Below are 22,354 nucleotides of genomic sequence, written 5' to 3'. Positions count from 1 at the left end.
GTACTAAAATTGATAATTGTACTAAAAATTATATTTTGTACTTTAATTGAGACTTTGTACTTAATTTTAAATTTTGTAAATTTTTTTTTAATTTTCACATTTTTTGTACTAAATTTTTTACTAAAGTTTAAAAGCCAATTAATTTGTACTAAAGTTTAAAATTCTACTAAAACTGATATTGCACAAAATTGTCAAGTTTTAACTAAATGTTTAAATCTGAACTAAAATTTTAAATTTTAAACTAAAATAAAATTATGTACTAAAATTGAAACTAAAAAATCGAAATTTACTAATATTTAACGTTGCTCTTAAAATTTAAACTAAAATTTTAAAAATTTTCGAAAATTCTTATAAAATGTGAATATTAAGAGAAATCTAGTGACATTTCTAATTTCTTCTCTCTCTTTTTTTTCAGGTCATTTAAATGTCGTTAAACTCCTCATTGACTCCAAAGCCAATATCGAGTTACAAGATGAAGATGGCCAGACAGCTTTACATCGTTCAGCGGCTCGTGGTCATTTAGATGTTAGTAAACTTTTAATCGAAAAACAACCAAATCTCAAAGATATTCCCGATAATAAGGATAAAATACCATTTGAATATTTAGCAAAAAATGCAAATGATGATTTTAAAATATTGCTTAAACCTTAGAGGAAAAATTTCAAATGATAATCCGTTAAATAACATAAAAAATTAAACATACTTTTTAAAATATTAAAAATTTAATTGAAAATTAACTAAATAATTAAGTGCATTTGAGAAAACAAAAAAAAAATATTTTCTTTTTTTATAAACTTTAAAAGTATTTTTATGAAGAATAATTGAAAAGAAACAAAGAAAAAATATATCTTTAACCATACATACATACCATAAACAAATAAAGTCTATATATTATTAAGTCCTTTAACAACTTTTTGTTTTCATTAACAATTTGTAATTATTGTTCTTATTTTTATTTAGTTGTCTTCTTCTGGTTATTGTTGTAACATTTAAGATAAACACTTTTTGTCTTTTTGTTTGTTTTGTTTTTAAAATTCTAAAATGTTTATGTTCTTAAAAAGAAACTCTAGGGATTTTCTCTAAAACTATATTTATTGTTGGTATAATGTGTACTTTTTTATTACGGAATTACTATTGTAGTTTTTAGGTTTTGTGTTTTTTTTTCTCTATTTTCTCTTTTTTTTCAAATAGTTTCTAAAAATCTCTAAGAAATATTACATTTAATTTTTAAATAGGTTTTAAATATTTCTTTAAATATATATTTTCTTTCAGCTATTATTTACTGTTATTTCATTGTTACTTACAACAACCAAATAAATATTTTAAATATAATAAAATATAAAATCATAAACATTTAAATTATCACAACATAATAATAATAATAAATATCTTTTCAAAAATAGTATTTGTTTAACAAATGAAACATAATATTAAAACTCAAATAAAACATATTTTAAACATTTAAGTATTATAAAAAATATCAATTTTGTTTTTCTTTTTTTAAATGTTGCAAAAAATAAATATATATATATATATATATATATAAATATTCCTTTAAAAAACTATTATCCTTTATATATTAATATGAAGAATTTTGGTTTTGTTCAAAAAGAACTCTTATTATTCTTCCAATGTGTATGCGTGTGTGTGTGTTTGTGTTTGTATTGTATGTGAGAATGAAAAAGTACTTTTTGTTTTTGGATTTCATTTTCCGTTTAACACATATATAACGGCATCACAGTTTCACAATCATAAAAGTCTATTAGATATTCTTTTAATATTTTAGGTATTTCTAATTGTTCGATCATTTGTTGTAATGTTGATTTATCATTCGTTGCCCGATAGTTTTGTTTTAATTCTACGGTGGAATTACAAAATGTTTCCATTAAATGCTTACGTATATGTATACGTGTTAATGACTTCAGTTCCAAGGGTTGATTAGTTAATTGCTGTATGTAGTCTTCATAATCTTGTCGTTCTTTGGAAAATTTATTCGTTATACTAGGAGGATATTTGGGTTGGGGAAATTTAAAACCGTTTAAAACTGGAAAGAAATACAAAAAAAAATAATTTAATTAATTAACTAGTGAATTAGAACTGAACTGGAACTAATATAGAAATGAACTAGAACTGATCTTGTAATTAACTAGAACTGAACTAAAATTAAAGTAGAAGTAATCTAGAACAAAAACTGAATATGAATTGAGCTATAACTGGTCTATAACTCAACTAGAACTGAATTATAACTAATCTAGAGCTGATATAGAACTAATCTAGAACTGATATAGAAATAAACTAGAATTATATTAGAACTGAACTTGACGAGAACTTGAACATGAGCTGAATACGAAATAAAGTGAAACTAAACTAGAACAGAAGTACGACCGATTAAGAACTGAACTAGAGATAAACTAGAAGTGATTTCAATCCGATTTAGAACTGAATTAAGAATTAAACTGCAATTTGTGTAGAACTGAACTAGAATCATATTATGATTGAACAAGACTTAAACATAACTTGAACTAAACTTGAACTAAACTTAAACTAAACTTGAACAGAACTTGAACTGAAGTTGAACTGAACTGAACTTGAACTGAACTTTAACTGAATTAGAACTGAACTTGAACTAAACTGGAACTGAACTTTAACTGAATTAGAACTGAACTTGAACTGAACTTGAACTGAACTTGAACTGAACTTGAACTGAACTTGAACTGAACTTGAACTGAACTTGAACTGAACTTGAACTGAACTTGAACTGAAATTGAACTGAACTTGAACTGAACTTGAACTGAACTTGAACTGAACTTGAACTGAACTTGAACTGAACTTGAACTGAACTTGAACTGAACTGGAACTGAACTTTAACTGAATTAGAACTGAACTTGAACTGAACATGAACTGAACTTGAACTGAATCCGATTTAGAACTGAATTAAGAATTAAACTGCAATTTGTGTAGAACTGAACTAGAATCATATTATGATTGAACAAGACTTAAACATAACTTGAACTAAACTTGAACTAAACTTAAACTAAACTTGAACAGAACTTGAACTGAACTTGAACTGAACTTGAACTGAACTTGAACTGAACTTGAACTGAACTTTAACTGAATTAGAACTGAACTTGAACTAAACTGGAGCTGAACTTTAACTGAATTAGAACTGAACTTGAACTGAACTTGAACTGAACTTGAACTGAACTTGAACTGAACTTGAACTGAACTTGAACTGAACTTGAACTGAACTTGAACTGAACTTGAACTGAACTTGAACTGAACTTGAACTGAACTTGAACTGAACTTGAACTGAACTGGAACTGAACTTTAACTGAATTAGAACTGAACTTGAACTGAACTTGAACTGAACATGAACTGAACTTGAGCTGAACATAAACTGAATTGAACAGAACATAAACTGAACTTGAACTCAACTTCAACTGAACTTGAAATGAAGTGAACTTGAACTAAACTCAAACTGAGCATGAACAGATATTGACATGAACTGAACTTGACATGTACTGAATTTGAACTGAACTTAATTTGAACTTAAACTTAACTAAAACTGAACCAAAACTGAACTGAATTTAAACTGATATTGAACTAAACTTGAACTGAACATAAACTGAGCATGCACTAAACTTGAACTGAACATGAACTGAACTTAAACTAAACTTGAACATAACTTGAACTAAATTTGAACTGAACTTGAAATGAACTTCAACGAAACTTCAACTAAACTTGAACTGTATTTAAACTAAAATTGAACACAACTTGAGCTAAACTTGAACAGAATTGATCTGAACTGAACTGAAACTAAAATTCAAAATTTAGCATTACAATTAAAAAATTCTGTACTAAAATTACATTTTTGTATTAAAATTTAATAATTTATACTAACATGAACAGTTTTTAAACAAAATTTACAATGCACCCACAACACTTTATACTAAAAATTTTAGTCTGATACAAAAATACAAAATTTCTTACTAAAATCTACCAAAAATACTAAACTAAAGTTCAATTCCCAAATTCCAAAAATTCAAATCTTTTACTCACCCAATAATTTCGTTAATTGTTTATATCCTTTTGCCTTAAGAGTCCTTAAATGATTGACGACATGATCGCGACATATTTGTTGCTGCAAATCGATGCCTTCCTTTATCAAAAACTCTGCAATATCCAATTTATTCAACATAATTGCACGCGATAATGGCATATGACAATTAGGCGTAAAACAGCCCAGACTAGACGATGACATATAGTTCGTCGATTTCTTATGCCAAACGGAATAATTGGCATAAGCAAATAAAATTCTTAAAGTAGACTTAATCTCAACTAAATTCTCTATAGATTGAACGGCCAATAAAAGATTATTATCCACTTCTAATTGTAAAGATGTTGCATCTAATTTTAACATATATTCCAACATTTCTGATTGCTTATTGATAATGGCAATTTGTATGGGTGTATAGCCCTCAGAGTTGCGCACTTTAAGACTATTTCTGTGATCATCATAACATAGCAATAGCTTTAACATGTCCATCATGTTGTAGGCCACACATTGATGCAATAGATAGTGGGAAGTGATATGTCTGGCGCCACGTTCTAATAGGCGGGAAGCCAAAATGATATTATTCTCTTCGACCGCATAAAATAATGCTGTTTTACCATCTTTATCCTGCAAATTGACTTTTGCTCCTCGGCATATTAACTCTAGGGCCACCTCAATCTGTTCATAGACTATGGCATAGATTAGAGCTGTCTTATCATCTTCATCAATTTCATTTATATTGACTTTATTTGTTTGTAGCAATATTTGACAAACGGCAGCATTGCGATTTTTAAGTGCTGCATGAAAAGGCGTTTCGCCAGTATTAAACGTTTTGGCATTTGGATTGGCTCCATATTTGAGCAGCAGCAAACTGATATCACAATTATTTGCACCCACATGCAAAGGTGTATAACCAACAGCCGTTGTGACATTTACCTTTGCACCATGTTCCAAGAGTATGCGAGCGCATACAACATCTCCCGTAAAGGCGGCATAATGCAATGGAGCCATTGTCATATGATCGACTGTGTGCGGATCTTGGGGTATTAGTTTATTACAATTATTGTGTCCATAACAATAATTCTCTAAATTACTGACTATATCACCAGTACGTTCGAATGTTTTCGCATAATAATAGTAGAGTGAGGTGAATTCTTCAATAGTTTCGTCGGTAGTGCCGTTTGAATTATTCATTTGATCGGCATCAGCGTTAAATTCATCCTCCCATTCTAAACAGTCCATGCCATCGGGTGTCGTATCAACCTCTACTTCGTTTGTGGTGGAAGCACCTGGAATGGTGAATAATAGAATTGGTAAATCTTAAGTATATTTGAATCTTAACTTTAACTAGAAATGAACCCGATATCAAATAGAACTAGACTAGAAACTAGAACTGAACAATCAGGAAAACTAGAAGCATGTAATTAAAGACACTATTGTGCAGGGTATACAAGATTCGGCACAGCCGAAAATAGTGCTCTTTGTCAAGCTAGATTTTCATTTAAAGACGTTTAATATAACATACATCCTCCTTTCAAGCAGCAAAAACTTTAAATTGACTTTGATTATCGATTTTTTGTTTTTAAATGTAAATGACCTAGTTAGTTAAAAATAACATTAAAAAAACTATATTACACAAATATAAATAAAACACCTTGATGAAATATTTCTAAATCCGGTTCTTCACAGGATTGTATGAGCAATTGCAATATTTCAGGATCTCCCATTAAAGTAGCTAAACCGACTGCGGTGCGGCCACAGGAGTAGGATATGAATGTAGCTTTGGCACCTTGCATAAGACAGGATAATGTATCCTCATAATTGCCATTGTGAACAGCAGCCAAGAGACGTTCATTGACATCAGAACAACCGAAAACAGAGTGCATTGCTTTCGAAATATTCACGTTTATAGAGAAAACATTTGCTGTTTGATTTCAGTTGTAATTGGTTTCTTTTTTCACTTTTGTTTTATTTATAATACTGTTATTGTTTATTTAATTAATAAAAAGCTGGAAAATATTTTATTAGGCAAACTTAAAAAAAGAACAAACTAAGTTATACGATTTTTTTTCTTTCACGTTTGTATTTGTTGTCGTTTGGCTATGCGCATACGTTGAACTTTAAAAAGAGTTAAATTATACCCAAAACTACACGATAGATTATAAATTTGGGGGTATTTTGTTTAAAAACACAACATAGACCGGAACTAAACTTACAGTATTAAGAAAATGCAACCCTGCAATTGTTTACATTTGTGTAGATAACTTAGCTGTTTTTTCTTGTGTTTAAGCGATTTTGGAATAAGCTGCTATTGTAGCGATTTCTTATTCAAAATAACAATACAATTTAACTAAACCGTTAATAATCTGAAGTACATACATAAACAAATCTTTTAATTACATTTATTATCAATTTTTGTTATAAATTATTGTTTTATAACACCAATATAAATCGTTATAAACAAAAAATTGTATCAATAAAGTTTTTCTTAAACACTAAATTACAAAAGACCAATAACATAATGGCAGATTTTAAGTTGCATTTTTATACTCCTTCCAATTACAGCATAGGTATATCTTCCACCGTAAAACCATCACGTTTAAGAAATATACACAACAATATGTAGCCATAATAACCGCCGGGTATAAACATCAAAATACCCAATATTAATAGGGGCCAAGCACGATCAGCATATTTTTCATTAAATACACCAGACGATACTAAAATACTAAATGTCAAACAGGTCTGCAATAAAAGGCAAACAAAACATTCCATAAACTAAATCTAGTGCATTAACCTTCATGACTCACCGCTCCGGCCACAAAGAAAAACAATATAAATAAAATTGTTTTCCAGGGGAATTTTCTTTGTGGTTCCACCCATTGTTCATCTACAAAGCCATCGGGTTGATCATGTTGCTCCTCCTCGTCAGGTTCACTATTTAACAGTTCATAAGAACCAGCATTTGTTCGGCGACGTGACATTTTTATTTGCTTTTATTTCGAGATTGTTGCGCCTATTACTTTTTTTAATGATTTATTGAGTTAAAATGTTTTATTATTGCTATTTTTAATTGAAATACTTTTATCACAAAAGTTCTATAAATAAATGTAAACAAAAAAATGTCGCAGATGTTTATTTTTTCAGATTTTATAGAAACAAAAACAAAAAACACAACTGTCAAATTGCTTTTTGTTTATGTCAGCTGATGGCTGTGTTCATTACACAAAGTCATAAATGGGTTGCCAGTACTATTTAATATCAGCAAAACTTATAGATAATGGAAATAAGAGGAGAAAATCCTAAAAATTTTATAAAAACTACAAATTTTAAAAAAAACAAAAAAAAAATAAAATTTTTCTACGTACGTACGTCACGTATGTGTTGTTATTAAGTTATTGCCAAAATCAAGGATTGAAAATTGAGTGTGGGAAAATAAGTGATGGGATGGGAAAAAATAATTTAAATTTTTTTAATTTTAATAAATTTAGTATGTGCTGTAAATTAATGCTATTTTTGATCTTCAACAGTTTCTTTCTGAATTATCTATAATAATATTGAATCAAGAAACAATAAATTAAATATGTAATAGGGTTCTATAAACCGACATTCGAATAATCGAACAATCGACTTTTTATGGAAAAAGGCCAAAAGTCGAAGTCGAATGTTTTGTTCCAAAAGAGTCGATAAAAAGGTTGGAAATAAGTTGTTTTGTAAGTAGAGGTGTTTATAGAATATTTATGAAAAAATAAAAAGTCGACACAGACTGCGGTTGAACTCAGTAATTTCCGTCCAAAATTTTTTTCCCTTCGGAAGAAATATGAAAAAAATCATAAAAACCTCAAAAAAATAAATTTTTATTCTTTAAAATATTGACTCCAGGACAAAAATTTTGAGAAAAAAAAATCAAAAACTCGAAAAGTCAAAAATAGTTGAAAATCGAAAAAAAAAATCGAAAAAGTCAAAAATAGTTGAAAATCGAAAATAGTCGAGAATACAAAAATTCGAAAAAAGTCGGAAAAGGTCGAAAAACGTCGGAAAAAGTCGACTATTTATAAAATACTAAAAGTCTAAAAGTCGACTTTTAACTAAATAAAAAATGTTGAAAAGTCGCAAAATCGTCTTTTCATAAAACGCAAAAAGTTGAAAAGTCGAGTTTTAACTAAATGCATAAGTCGACTTTTCTTTTCAACTATAGAATCCTAGTATTTATGGTACTTTTTCTTTTATCAAGAGGTAAATAAAAATTTTTAGGAAAAAATTATTGATAATATCTTTATATAGTTTAAGAACTATTCTGCAATATTGAACCTAGAAACACACATATAATTTGACATATCGGATCCCTCACGTTAAATATAGAAACGCAAAATTTAATCTCGCAGACGAAAAACTACTAGACAAGGCCCTTTTATAGATTCTTATTTCTAATGTCATTTCATTAGGAAGTTATTGACGAAATCTGAGACTCTCGGACGCAATTTAAGTTATTTTACTGAAAATCTAGGGCCTAAAGGACGAGAATTATCGATCACTTTGATTTCCCCTCAAAATTCTATACAAAAAAGTGCTTTCAGTAAATCGATTGTGGCATTTCCTAATATTATAGTTAATTTTAGCCTTCAAAGACTTTAATAAAGAAACATTCCGTTGCAGTAATTTTTCTACCATTTGATTTAATATAAAATATATAATTTTATTTAAAATCAAGGTTATGTTAAACACGTGTTGAGAACAATTATTATTTAGTACTAAAACCGTATTACTCATACACATATAGTTTAATTCAAAATATGTACATATGTATGTATGTACTTAAATCTTTAATGCCTAGAATTTACAAATACGATTTATATTTTAAAACATGTATTAAATTTTAAATTAAAATGTTTTGTTGTTGGTTCATTGCTACGTTTTTTTCATGTTCTTTTTCGGTTGGGTTAGTTGGCCAAGATGACTTAATATTTGTAGTTTTTTTTTGCAGAAAAACTTCAACACGTGAAATGAAAGTGTTACAAGTTACACTGTTTCTAAGTGCATTCAATAAGAAATTATTTTAAAGGTCAAATATAGCTAGAATTTATTGTTCCACTTAGAATACGTACCATTATCAACCTCAGACTTTTTCATTTTGTGGAGGCTACTCGACCTGTTCTTGTTTGGGTCACCCTATAGAATTGTTTTTAATTCAGACTTCTTTCGAGCTTCTTTCATATTTAAGCTAGTACATGCGCTCTTTCGTCTAATCCTGAGTGACCTGCTATCCATATTTTGTAAACCTTAAATTGGGAGAAATTCTACAATTCAATAGTCATAGATTGTTTGTTAAAGCTGTGATACATGGTTGTCAGATCTTACAACGTTGTCAGTAAAATATTTAGAAAATGTCTAACAATCGTCTGGGGTTACAATTTTTCTTTTGCAACGTTGTCAGAAAAGCATTACTGACAATATTGGAAGACAAATTTTGTAAGTATACACTGTTATTAGACATTTTCTGCAGATTTTACTGCCAACGTTGTAAGGTCTAAAAACCGTGTATACATATCATTAGTAAATATTAAACGATTTTTCGACTTTTTTCGACCTTTTCCGACTTTTCGACTCTTTTCCGTCTTTTTTCGACTTTTTGACTTTTTTCGACTTTATCCGAAGCCAGAAGCGTAAATTTAAAATGTTGCCATTTAACATTATATTATTATTATTATTATTATTATTATTATTATTATTATTATTTTTATTATTATTTATTATTAAAAAAATTTATTTATATTTTTTCTATTTGTTGCAATTTTTTGAGTTTTTTTGACTTATTCCTATTTTCGACTATTTTCGAATTTTCCGACTATTTTCGACTTTTTCCGATTTTTTCGAATTCTTTCCGACTTTTTTCGACTATTTTCGAATTTTTCCGACTATTTTCGAATTTTTCCGATTTTTTCGACTTTTTCCGCTTTTTTCAGACTTATCGACTTTTTCCGACTTTTATTTACAAAGTCGACTTTTCGACTTTTTTCATAGACGATAGTCGAGTTATCGACTTTTTTGGAACAAAATAGTCAACTTCGACTTTTTTCGACAAAAAGTCGATTGTTCGATTATTCGAAAGTCGATTTATAGAACCCTACTACTTACACCCAAGCTAGGATATTCCCAAAACTCCCTGTAAATTTTTAACCATTCTATCAAAAACTATTCAATTCATTTGCAAATCAAATCTTACTTTTTGCCAAAAACCCCACTTAGTAAAAATTATCGGAAAGAGATTTTTTAAAAAAAATATATTGAATGTGGAAATGCTGTTGCAACAATTAAGATACTATCAACAACAATACTTTTACTACTACTGTCACAACTTGTTGTTCATTTATGTTTATAGAAATTAGTCTTGTATGACCAGTATATACATACATATGAACATATAGTTCATGCACTTTTTTTACTCATTCTCCTCTATTCCCGTTGTGACCTATTAGCTGTTGTCATTTTTATTTTCTTGTTCTTTTAATATTTACTGTTTGCTGCAGTTGTTGTCGTCATCATCAGTGTAAGGACTGTGATTCATATACTTCTTGCTTTTTTTTTCCTTCATTTCTTTTAGTTTGACCAAAAACTTAACAAAAAAACCTAAATTGGCATGTACAAGCCATGTGATTTGTTTATATAGATGGTTATTCGAACCTACTTGATATTCTGCTCGTGAATGTTTGGTTAAAAATTCCAACAAATAAAGGTTTAATTTTTTGTCGAAAAAGGATTTGCAAAAAAAAAAAAACATGCCATATTTGACCATGACATTAGCTCTATTTATATGGACATATTTTTGCATATGTATGTAGGTTTATACCTGTCTACATTTTTACACCCTACTCTAAGTTGGATTGCGATATGTCATTGTTCATTTTACAACAATTTGAAGGATTCAAAAGTACCGACCCACTTATACACTGAAAATAATCCATGCTCAACTTTATGAAAAAAAATTTCGTAACCTCTATTTTCGTAATATTTACAAAAATTTCATGTATAATACGAAATATTATTTAATAAAACCCTTTCCTATTTTTACGAAAGTACGAAAACCTTTCGTAATATTTTTTTCTTAAATTTTAGCGAAATGATACATAATGATATTAACTATATTATGATAAAATAAAACTACAATATTTTTATAAAATTTAAGAAAAAGTGTAATATTATTCACGAATTATTTTCATAAAAAAAATTGAAAATTCGTGTGGAGAATAATTTTGAACTAAAATTAGAAAATTTATTTTAAAACGAACAAAAATGTTTGAATAAATTAATATTTCGTAAATTTTACCATATTTATTCAAAATTCCCTTTTTTCAATTTATGTAAATTAATTTTTTCAAGAATATTTTGCATTATACTAAAATATTACATACAATTTCGTATATATTACGAAAGAATTTCGTGGTGCGAAACAACGAAAAATTCGTACAATGTACGACATTTTTCGTATATATTAGGCATTGATTTTTTTTCAGTGTACAATGGGGCCTAAACGGTAGATGCTGGGAAGATGTCTTAATTTTTTCACACTTGTTTTAAATGGATTCATTTTATAGGTTTTGAAAATTATCCAAATCGATTCACATTTCACTCTTACACCCATAACGTACCCTACTCTCTCTTTTAGGGATTCATCGGAGTTGTAATGTATATCACTTATTATCGATCCATAAAGATTTTTGTAAAACTCTACAAGAGTTTGAGAAATCATTGCGAGCTACTTAAGCTGCAATTTTAAAAGTATGCAAGCACAAGAATCATTTAAAAGCAATTTGATTTGATCCATCAGGTATAGTATATATGTCTGTTAAACAAGTTGAAAAACAAAATCCTCTACTTCAGCTTCAGGTCGGCCTGATTCCCTTAAACGACAAATGCAACAATGCACTGCGATCTTCCTCCACCCACAGCTGAGTTACCAATTAAAATCCTTTTAATTTTTTTAATATTAATTTTTTAACCCTGCTTAATTTTATACACAATGTTCCATCTCTGGTTTTGGCAATAACAAAACAATAACAGCACACATCTTCATACGTCACGTGTTGTTATACCCCACTTTAGTGGGGATGGTATATTGGGTCCCATGGTATAAGGTCCAATACCCACCTTAACGTAAATCTTGTAATCAAACTACAGGTCGCAATTTTGAAGATAATTTAATGAAATTTAGCACATGATCTTCTATTGTCCCAGTGACGAAGCCTATTGAAAATTTCAACTAGCCCCCATACAACTAAACTCCTGAATGGGGTTTGAAAACCTTGTAATCAAACTATAAGTCGCAGTTATGGAGATAATTCAATGAAATTTGTCCTATTTGGTCCATTATTTAAACTAGTCTTTAAGTTCATAATTAAACCAATGATCTTCCATACTAGCCTTGAATGAATATTATAATTATAGGGCCTAATTTCATTCTAGCCCCTATAAAAAGGCTCCTTCAAAATTTGACTTAAATGTACACAATTCTGAGGCAAGATACATTTGAACTTAAATGTTTTATTATGAACACTAAATCACATTTTACATTTTTTAATGGGTGTAGGGTATTATATAATCGGCCTTGCCAGACTGTAATTTCTTGCTTGTTTTTACTCTTCTTTTTATATTAACTAGCTAATTAAGTACATTTACCATACCATGAAGCTGTATGTATGTTGTTTGCAAATTTGTTTAAGAAATTTTCAGAGGTTGTCTTGGAGTTTTACTCATATATCCATTATTTATGGACAGTTTTTGCCGATTTTAAAATGCGACACTCTTGAAAGCATTAAGGTGGAAGTACGCGGCAATACGTTATAGGCGTTATTGCTGATTATTGTTGTATTTTGTTTTGTGTAAAAAAAGTATAGTCGGGCATGGCCGACCATATAATACCCTACACCATGAGTATATTTTTAAAATTTTTATTTTTTATAAAGAAACTTTTACGTTGAATACTTTCCAAAATATTTAAGCAATTTATTGATAAAAAAAACTAAAATTTCTAAATGAGGCTTTATATAGGTCAAATATGGGCCGATCCTCGGTAAATTTGGGAAAAGGATATATTTTTAAATAACAGTTAGTTTTGTTGAGTTTCATTGCGATACAAATGGTTACAAGTCAATTTTAGACGTTTATGACATTTTTTGAAGGGGGGTTTGTATGGGGGCTAGGGTCAAATAAGGAAAATCTGCAGTGTCATTTATACTCATATAAAACTTATTTGTGCCAATTTTTAGAGAGATAATAGAATATTTGACGTAATTATGGCATAAAAAGTTCAAATCGGGAAGTACGGTTGTATGGGGGCTAGGTAAAATAATGGACCGATTTCAACCATTTTCAATAGGCTTCGTTCCTGTGCCAAAAAACATGCTTGGTCCAAATTTCATCAAATTTGCGGCCTGTACCTTGCGCACAAGGTTTACATGGACAGCTAGCCAGCCAGCCGAACAGACGGACGGACGGACATGTCTTAATCGACTCAAAAATGATTCTGAATCGATCGGTATACTTTAAGGTGGGCATTGGACCAATATTTTTGTATGTTACAAACATCAGCACAAACGTATAATACCCTCCCCACTATTGTGGTGTAGGGTATAAATATACTTATATTAAATAAATTTCAACAATGAAAGAAAAAAATTAAACAAAAACATAAACTTAAATAGCGTTAAAAACATTAAAGATCAAAATGATGCGTGGTGTGTAACTTGCAGCTTATATAGCGCGAAATGTTTGAAAAGCATAAAAGGGTTGCCGTCTGTCTCAACGCGTGTTTTGTACTTCCACCTTTATACAGATAAAACATAAATTCGAAATTTTAGAAGGAAATCTTTATGTTTAAAAGTAGGGCATTTAATAGTCTTATAGATCACCTTAAATTTATTCAACATACTATATACGTTTTCTGATACACAAACATTTCAAAAAGAAAATTTGCAGCAAACAAATGAACCGCAAACAAGTTGTCCAAAGATACATACTTTCGTTTTCAAAAGAAATTATTATAATGTTTATATGATGACACAGATATATATACATATGTATATAAATATTTAAACTAATTATAAATTAAATTAGTATTTATTGTTTTACAAACACTTTATTGTACATGACTTGGCATTCGATATCAATAATGCTTTAATCAAAGTGAGAGAAATACCTTATGCAGGGATTGCAAAATAATTGCAATTGTTTTTGGGAATTTGAAGTAACTTTATATCTCGGCGAAAAAAATATATCTGATTGCAACATTTTAAGCTCAAATTTTGTAACTATAAGTTATTTTTATTTATATGCTAATTTTTATAATACGTAATTTTTTTATCATTTATGAAAAAAATCAAACAAGAGAATATTTAAAAAACCATGACCTGCTCAATAGTTGCCTCTTTAACTTCAAATTTATGTACATATGTATGTGCAAGGCATTTTTGATTTTAAAGATGACCCTGGTATAAAAAACTTTTTCAAGTAAATATATATAAAAAACGCCAATTTTAAAACTACCCAGCAGTTCGACAAAGAGTCAATGCATACGAAAAAGACAGTAATTTCCACTAATAGTTAACCACCTAGATGATCGTAATCCGTATGTTTTGGGTCATTCGTCCCGAATGTACCCTTTGTAATCGAGAATGAAGACAGTCGTCACTTTAGTGTCCTCTTTGTAAGCGGGAGCGGAGACAGTCGACTCTTTACTGTCCTCAAGTAACACAGAGATTATACTCTTAAAAGTATTTTTTTTTGTTGTATTTCCGAAAGTAGTTATTTAACCCATCTTTTGGAGAAATAATTATTACTTTATACTGATATACCACCATCTGGTTGACTCCAATTTATATCTTTCGGGTCAATCGTTACATTATTGCCCCATAGTATTCTAGAGAGTAGACACTTGAAATTATTAAATTTTAGTTCCATTAATATCTTACAACCTGGCTGACTCCAATTCGTATGTTTTTGGACTTTCGTCACAAATAAACTCTTTGTAAACGAGAATGAAGACAGTCGTCACTTTAGTGTCCCCTTTGTAAGCGAGAGCGGAGGCAATCGTCTCTTTACTGTCTCTTTGTAGGGTGTAGGGTGACGATTGACTTCCTCGTAGGACAAGCCCATGTTAAAATGGTTGGTCACCTGTGTTGTCAGGTGGCTAGGGGCTACCACAAGTGGTAGGTTAAATGGTCAGTTCAAGACTGTCCCGTCGAACTGCTGGGTAGTAAATAAGTAATACTTCATCAGTGACGCATACTACAGCAGTCTAAAGATATACAGTATCTAAGTCTTATAGGAAATCATTGTACATGTAGCCAATTTTTGAATATTTAAGTAATATTATGAATTCTAAACCATTACGGGGTTTTCATACCTATTTTGCATTCTACGCTTCGAGTTACATGCGACGCTTTTTAGGCGCAAATTTTTTGTTTAATTTTTTTAAAAATTTGACGTTTTTCTAAAGCTTTTATTTATGTTATCATTAAATTGAAAAATATTCAAATTGATAAATTCGCTTTAAATGAAGAATATAAAACGTTAAAATCAGCTGACATGTTAACTTAAGCGTTCTATGCTATTGTGCTTGTAACTTTTAGCATACAATTACATTGATTGTACTTTTTTGACAGACGTATAGAAAGCGAGAAACATAGAACGCGTGTTGTAGACCTCCAGCTTAACTCAGAGGTCTAACTTCAGCCCTATAGTATTTTGGAAGTTATTGTACTTTTGTGAGTCTTTATGGAAAACCTGTGGATCCCTAAATAACGCATTAAAAAATTGGAGTTTGTAATTATTTAAATTTACCATAAAAATCATTTTTTAAATAAGAAAACGTAAATCAGCTGTATAAGCTTAAATAACTCTCCAATTTAGAAAGAAACAAATAAGAGTTCTATATTCGGTTGTGCCGAATCTTATATACCCTTCACCATGATGTGTTAAAAAACAGTCAAATTCAAAAAGTATCTTTTGCAGAATGAAAAGGTACAATTGTGCTCTGGCCTAATCCGGGCTCTACATACTTCATTTCACGTTTCTAGGTTCAATATTATAGAAAATTCAAAAAGTACCTTTTGAAGAACGAAAATGTACCAAAAGGTCCCATTTTATGGGTTCTCACGTAATCCAAACTCTACATACTTAATTACATGTTTCTAAGTCCAATATTATAGAAATTTCAAAAAGTACCTTTTGTAGAACAAAAAAGTACCAAAAAGTTCCCTTTTTATGTGTTCTGACCTAATCCTGGCTTTTAATCTTTAAAATGCATGTACATACTACGTAATACCGTGCTTTTTCTAATGCAGTTGTCATTACTTTTCAAAAGAACCATATGAACTTTAGTTAACTTGAAAACAAAAACTAAACAATTAGAATAAACAGCAACAACAAGAAAACATACACAAAATAATTGTGACCATGAAAGTGTTGTATGGGATAAACACAACACACACACACACACTTGAGGCATATGGTCACCGGGACCAAAAATGGTCCAACATTTTTTCAACAACTTTACAAATGATTTGAATGTTTTGATATAACATTACGACATATCGGTCATAGAACCAAAAAACAGTTTAAAAGTATTCTGGTTCCTAAGACATTTCAGCTATTGTGCTGCAAATGTATTTTAAATAAAAGGATCATAACTTCTTTAATTTTATGTAATTTTCACAAATAAAACTTTTTATACAACAGCGATATGTTTGTATATATTGTGCAACTTTTTTTTATATTTAAATACATTTATATATACATACATATATAAGAATAAGTATGTTAATATATCGAAAAATACATACACGTGTTTTAAATATAATTACTATTGCATTCTACATGCATACATACACAGGTATATTAGGATATTTATAATTACCGACATAAAATGTATTATAAATAAACAAAAAATTCTTGTAAAATAACAGCAAAAATATTCATATATTACACATTATGGGAGTAGTGGTCTTAGCTGTAGTACTACACATTTCTTTATAAATATTTATTTAACTCATCTCCTTAAGGGCATTAATTTATTGCCAGCAACTTTTTGTATGGAGTTGCCATGCATATGTTTTAAGTACACTTAGCATACTTTGAGGCAAAAACATCCTTACTTAAAGATATTCCATTTACATGCCATCTATCTTTTTATCTATCTATCTATCTATCTATCTATCTATCTATCTATCTATCTATCTATCTATCTATCTATCTATCTATCTATCTATCTATCAATCTATTTATTTATTTATTTATTTATTTATTTATTTATTTATTTATTTATTTATCTATCTATCTATCTATCTATCTATCTATCTATCTATCTATCTATCTATCTATCTATCTATGTATGTATCTATCTATCTATGTATCTATCTATATATGTATCTATCTATATATCTATCTATCTATCTATCTATCTATCTATCTATCTATCTATCTATCTATCTATCTATCTATCTATCTATCTATTTATTGAAACAATGTTGGCAATAATAAAACTTTACAACTGATTTTAACACATACCAACAACATGTGTCTATTGCGTGCCAGCACGGCGTCAAATTGGCGTTTGTGCCACAATTTTTAGCTACAAGCTAAATAAAGTAAATCGCGTGATACCAATGTATTGTGTGCAAAGTTAAGAAAACAACAAATATGTAACCAAACAAAATATGTTTAAAACCAAATGCCGTAAAAACGCCAAAAAATAGAATAGAATATTATTAGCCACCCTAAAATTTCATAAACGATTGAATGGGTTAGAGGTTCCTCGCCTTTCGTATAAAAGAATAAACTAAAACGAATTTTTGCAAAAGACAAAAACAATATGGCGTAAATAATGTTAGACAAACAAAAAATGAAAGTGTCAACACAAACACACACGCATTTCATGGTATGACAAATTTAAATAGTTATTTGTTTAGAAAAATTCCTTTAATTCGAATGAAAGTCCTTTTAAAGCTTTTAACATTGACCTTGAAAATAAAATAACATAACATAACAAACAAACGAACATATATAAATTGTATTGTGATTGTATTTTTAAAGTTTTACTAAACAAAGTTTTACATGGAGTATTAAAATTTATTTGTACTTCCTTTGGCCCCATTTATTTGTCGCCGGTTTTAGGATGGAAGTAATAAATAAAGTTGTAAGTGTTTTGTTTTTTTTTACTGCTCTCTTTGTTTTGGCAATACGCGGAATATGGATTATTGTTATTAACTAAACTTATAGCATAGTATGTATTTTTATAAAAATACCAATTCACACTGTTTAAATAGTTTATACAAATTATATAAATATAGATATAGTAGTATCATTGGAACTATCATATCTTGTCATCTAAGCCTCGAAAACAAAACGTATGTACTATATTGTGTCATAGAATTTATTATTTCTTTATTTCTTTTTGGCCAATGTCAAAATTGCGTGACGCATTTTATCATTTTTAAGCAGAAATGTTTATTTATTTTTTTGTTTTTGTTTTCGTACTTTTTGTTCTTTTTAAGGATGTTTTGTCACTTTCTGTCATTAATCAAAAGAACCTTTAAGAGACGAAAAATTAGTCTGTTAATTATAGGCCATATTTAATAGTGACATGCCAACCAAGCCAACAGGTCACAAAAATGGCAATAAATACAATAACATGTATACATATATAATTTTTTTATGTATTAAGAACACGTAATTACTTTAAGGCCCATTCAAAATATTATTACAAAAAATTACGAGCGACAAAGTAAGGCGTAAAGAGTTATTAATTAAATCAGCACTGATTGACCTTGAAAAATTACGAGTTGCTAATGGCGGAGTTTTAAAGTAGTCAGAGTTGATAATGATGGAGTTTTTAAGTACTTAGTTAAATTTAGATCGGAGTTTGGTTACACGTACTTCCCTTCTCACCAAAAGAATCATATCATCCTCATGGATAGTTTGAGAAACTTTACAATATTGGACAGCCATGGATTCTTTAGGAGTTTTATTGTCGTATGAAGTTAGATTTTGTGTTGTAATGGAAATTTTGACCCATTTTATTAAGAAATGCTTGTGAAGGACTGATCAATAGGGATTATGGAGCCCTTTTTATCGTCAGTTAAATCTGATATTGTTTGATTCTAAGTCGTCCTTGGCATACTAGCGGGATTTATTACTGGATACTGTATTCTCGGATCTTTAGTCAACATAAATGAATCTCATTCATCTATACCCCAACAGTTCGGTCGGGAACTACTTCTTTTATCTACTAATTAGTGCTACCCCTAGTCACCGAGCATCCGGGTGTCCAGATATTTTAATATATGGTTGTCTTAAGACAGCAGAAAGCCGAAGGTTCACTCTTTCGCTCGCGCTCAAAACTAAACGGCTGGACTTTTTATGGATTTAACTTCACCACACACTTTATTTTGACGTATATCGATTATTTTTTATGAAAAATGGAAAAAGTTAGATTTCCTGCGAAGAATATCGCAGACTATTATCCTTTTTGGCATGTTGTGACACCAGTTTCTAAAAACTAACGTATTTTGCTTTGGAAATGACTATTTACTATAGCTGTGAACTCAAAATAACGTTCTAAGAGTTAAAAAGGTCGCACTAAAGTGTCTTCATCCTCATTTACAAAGTGTATATCCTTGAGGAAAGACGAAATAGAGACATTCAGGTGGTTCGACGTAATTGGAAATTACTGTTTTTTCGGATGCATTAACTCCTTGTCGAACTGCTGGGACTAGGGGATGGTTTAACTAAGACTGATTGGTAGTTTAAGAAACATTGTGATATCGCGCAGCAAATAAATTTAGATTGAGTGTTGAATGACCACTTTAAATTAGGGTTCTAAAGTTAAAACGAAAATTCGACTTTTTGCATTTAGGTAAAAGTCGACTTTTTGACTTTTTGCATTTAGTTAAAAGTCAACTTTTCGACATTTTGCAGTTTATGCAACTTTTTCGACTTTTTTCAGTTAGTTAAAACTTTTAGACTTTTCGACTTTTAGTATTTTGTAAATAGTCGACTTTGGAAATAAAAGTCAACTTTTCGACTTTTTTACTGTTTTCCACTTTTTTCGACTATTTTCGACGTTTTTCGACTATTTTCGACTTTTTTCGACTATTTTCGACTTTTCGTTTTTTTGATATTCCAACTTTTTGACTATTTTTGACTTTTTCCGACTTTTCGACCGTTTCAGACTTATCGACAATTTTCGATTTTTTTTCGATTTTCAACAATTTTTGACTGTTTGATTTTTTTTCTTTTTTCGAATTTTTCCGACTTTTTGACTATTATTTACTTTTTCCGACTTTTTGACTATTTCTGACTTTTCGACTATTTTCGATTTTTCGACTTTTTCCGACTTTTGACTTTTTCGACTTTTATTTCCAAAGTCGACTTTTTTCACAGACGATAGTCGAGTTATCGACTTTTTTGGAACAAAATAGACGACTTTGACTTTCAAATTTTTCCGACAAAAAATCGATTGTTCGATTATTCGAAAGTCGATTTATAGAACCCTACTTTAAATGAATCAGTTTGTTGTAGATACGTACAATTTTACCGACAATGATTCATGAAAATCGTTCGGGCAATGAATGGGTTAATTGTCTGATTAATAGGAATTACGTACCGGCAGTTTAATCATCATCTATAGTAGGATGTGAAGGACAAGCTTAAGAAACTACGTTATATCAAGCAATAAAAAGTCACTTAACCCTTTATATTCGTAAGAGTTTTGAAGTGGAATGTTTGAACAATTAGAATGGATCAGCTTGATATGATTTAATGTCTGCAGATTATATAGTATATAGATTTCTGTTCCTTAAGGGATATACAAATTAAAAAGGATTTTTTAAATTTTTATAAACTATTATTTATGTCTAAATAACCAGATTTATTTAACTTAAATTTAAAATAAACACATGATTTTTTTTATTAAGATTGATTGATTATGAACAAACAAACTTAAACCAACAACATATGATTCTTAACTTATACACAAACACTTGTAACTAAAGCTTATTTATACATACACAAATTAAATACATAGATACAAAAATAATATGATAAATATGTATACATACATAAATATTTATGTAAGTTCATACATATTTACATAGTTATGTACATAAATATGTCTATAAGTATACAGACACATAAATGTTTTTTTCCCGATTTATTTTTTTTTTGCAAAGAAAATTTTCAATTGTTATTCATACGGCAAAGCAACAACATTAACATTATGTACATACTTATGTACATACATATCTAATTTTTAGTTCTTCTTTATTAATCGGTTGTATGTTGTTGTTTTTTTTTTTTATTTCTATATCTTTGAGTTACAAAATGTTGTTAAAACACGTGCAAACTGTTTGCAATTATAGCAAAATATTTTTGCATTACAAAGAGCATGCTCCCTGAGAGTTTTAAAAGAGATTGAATAAAATGCATCATTTATTGTAAATAGATTAAGTGTATGTGTGTTACCGTTAACAACCCCTATTTGTGTGTGTGTGTGTATGTGTTTAGAGTTTTTCTTATTTTTTTTTCGTTCAAAAAAAATGAGTTTGATTTTGCGAATTTACGAGTACGCATATGCCAAATATTAAGATAGAAATATGAAATATTGAAGCAAAAATATGGCATGAATGCATCATCTGAGATTACTTTATACGTAGATTAATAATAATACCTTGCATGTTTTCACATAAATTGTGTTGTTTTTCTTATCTGCGGTATACGAATAAAGTATGTATAATGCGAGTAGTTAGTGTTGTTAAATGAGTTAGCAAGTATTTGGTATTGTCGTTTGCTACTTAATCCCTTTAAGACCAAAGGCAAAGGGGTTTAAAATGTATGCAAGTTTTATATCATTTTAGAAACATATTCATAGTCGATAAAGCCCAGTCCATATCTATCTATCTATATATCTATCTATCTATCTATCTATCTATCTATCTATCTATCTATCTATCTATCTATCTATCTATCTATCTATCTATCTATCTATCTATCTATCTACCTATTTATCTATCTATCTATCTATCTATCTATCTATCTATCTATCTATCTATCTATCTATCTATCTATCTATCTATCTATCTATCTATCTATCTATCTATCTATCTATCTCTCTATCTCTCTATCTCTCTATCCCTCTATCTCTCTATCTATCTATCTATCTATCTATCTATCTATCTATCTATCTATCTATATATCTATATATCTATATATCTATATATCTATCTATCTATCTATCTATCTATCTATCTA

The 22,354-nt window shown here is 29.2% G+C and overlaps 3 protein-coding genes across 4 annotated transcripts in view; all 3 read right to left on the bottom strand.

The window, feature by feature from the left end:
• Positions 1 to 866, bottom strand: part of LOC111678699 — a 1,622-nt gene extending 756 nt beyond the window's left edge. The window contains exon 1 of the mRNA XM_046947247.1: positions 861 to 866. Coding sequence (XP_046803203.1) covers positions 861 to 866 — 6 coding nt within the window. The remainder of the gene's footprint in view (positions 1 to 860) is intronic.
• A 634-nt stretch (positions 867 to 1,500) lies between these two features.
• Positions 1,501 to 6,408, bottom strand: LOC111678715 (serine/threonine-protein phosphatase 6 regulatory ankyrin repeat subunit B). 2 transcript variants are annotated; one of them, XM_046956401.1, is made up of 3 exons: positions 6,271 to 6,408; positions 4,060 to 5,343; positions 1,501 to 2,044 (listed from the first exon to the last, which is right to left on the bottom strand). In XM_046956401.1, the coding sequence occupies exons 2-3, from the start codon at positions 5,294 to 5,296 to the stop codon at positions 1,716 to 1,718; spliced, it is 1,566 nt and encodes a 521-aa protein (XP_046812357.1). In that variant the 5' UTR covers positions 5,297 to 5,343; positions 6,271 to 6,408; the 3' UTR covers positions 1,501 to 1,715. The 2 variants fall into 2 exon arrangements, with proteins under 2 accessions (XP_046812357.1, XP_023295901.2); XM_023440133.2 differs by lacking the exon at positions 6,271 to 6,408 and adding an exon at positions 5,709 to 6,235.
• Positions 6,409 to 6,442: 34 nt separating this feature from the next.
• On the bottom strand, positions 6,443 to 7,145 carry LOC111678706 (transmembrane protein 230). The gene is made up of 2 exons (XM_023440124.2): positions 6,865 to 7,145; positions 6,443 to 6,799 (listed from the first exon to the last, which is right to left on the bottom strand). Exons 1-2 carry the CDS (start codon positions 7,036 to 7,038, stop codon positions 6,614 to 6,616), a joined length of 360 nt encoding a protein of 119 aa, XP_023295892.1. The 5' UTR covers positions 7,039 to 7,145; the 3' UTR covers positions 6,443 to 6,613.
• Between the last annotated feature and the right edge of the window lie 15,209 nt (positions 7,146 to 22,354).

The sequence above is a fragment of the Lucilia cuprina genome, chromosome 2, assembly GCF_022045245.1.
Source record: "Lucilia cuprina isolate Lc7/37 chromosome 2, ASM2204524v1, whole genome shotgun sequence".
NCBI classification, from domain to species: Eukaryota; Metazoa; Arthropoda; class Insecta; order Diptera; family Calliphoridae; genus Lucilia; species Lucilia cuprina.
Note: the sequence above shows the minus strand (reverse complement) of the source record. Positions and strands in the feature narration are given on the sequence as shown.

Excerpts from the sequence above, each read along its gene's own strand:
- LOC111678715 (XM_023440133.2), bottom strand. The coding sequence starts at position 5,940 with ATGCACTCTGTTTTCGGTTGTTCTGATGTCAATGAACGTCTCTTGGCT. Across the intron at positions 5,344-5,708 it reads TTTAGAAATATTTCATCAAG|GTGCTTCCACCACAAACGAA; the intron begins GTGTTTTATTTA and ends TCACCATTCCAG. Across the intron at positions 2,045-4,059 it reads ACAATTAACGAAATTATTGG|TTTTAAACGGTTTTAAATTT; the intron begins GTGAGTAAAAGA and ends ATTTCTTTCCAG.
- LOC111678706 (XM_023440124.2), bottom strand. The coding sequence starts at position 7,038 with ATGTCACGTCGCCGAACAAATGCTGGTTCTTATGAACTGTTAAATAGT. Across the intron at positions 6,800-6,864 it reads TTTTCTTTGTGGCCGGAGCG|ACCTGTTTGACATTTAGTAT; the intron begins GTGAGTCATGAA and ends CTTTTATTGCAG.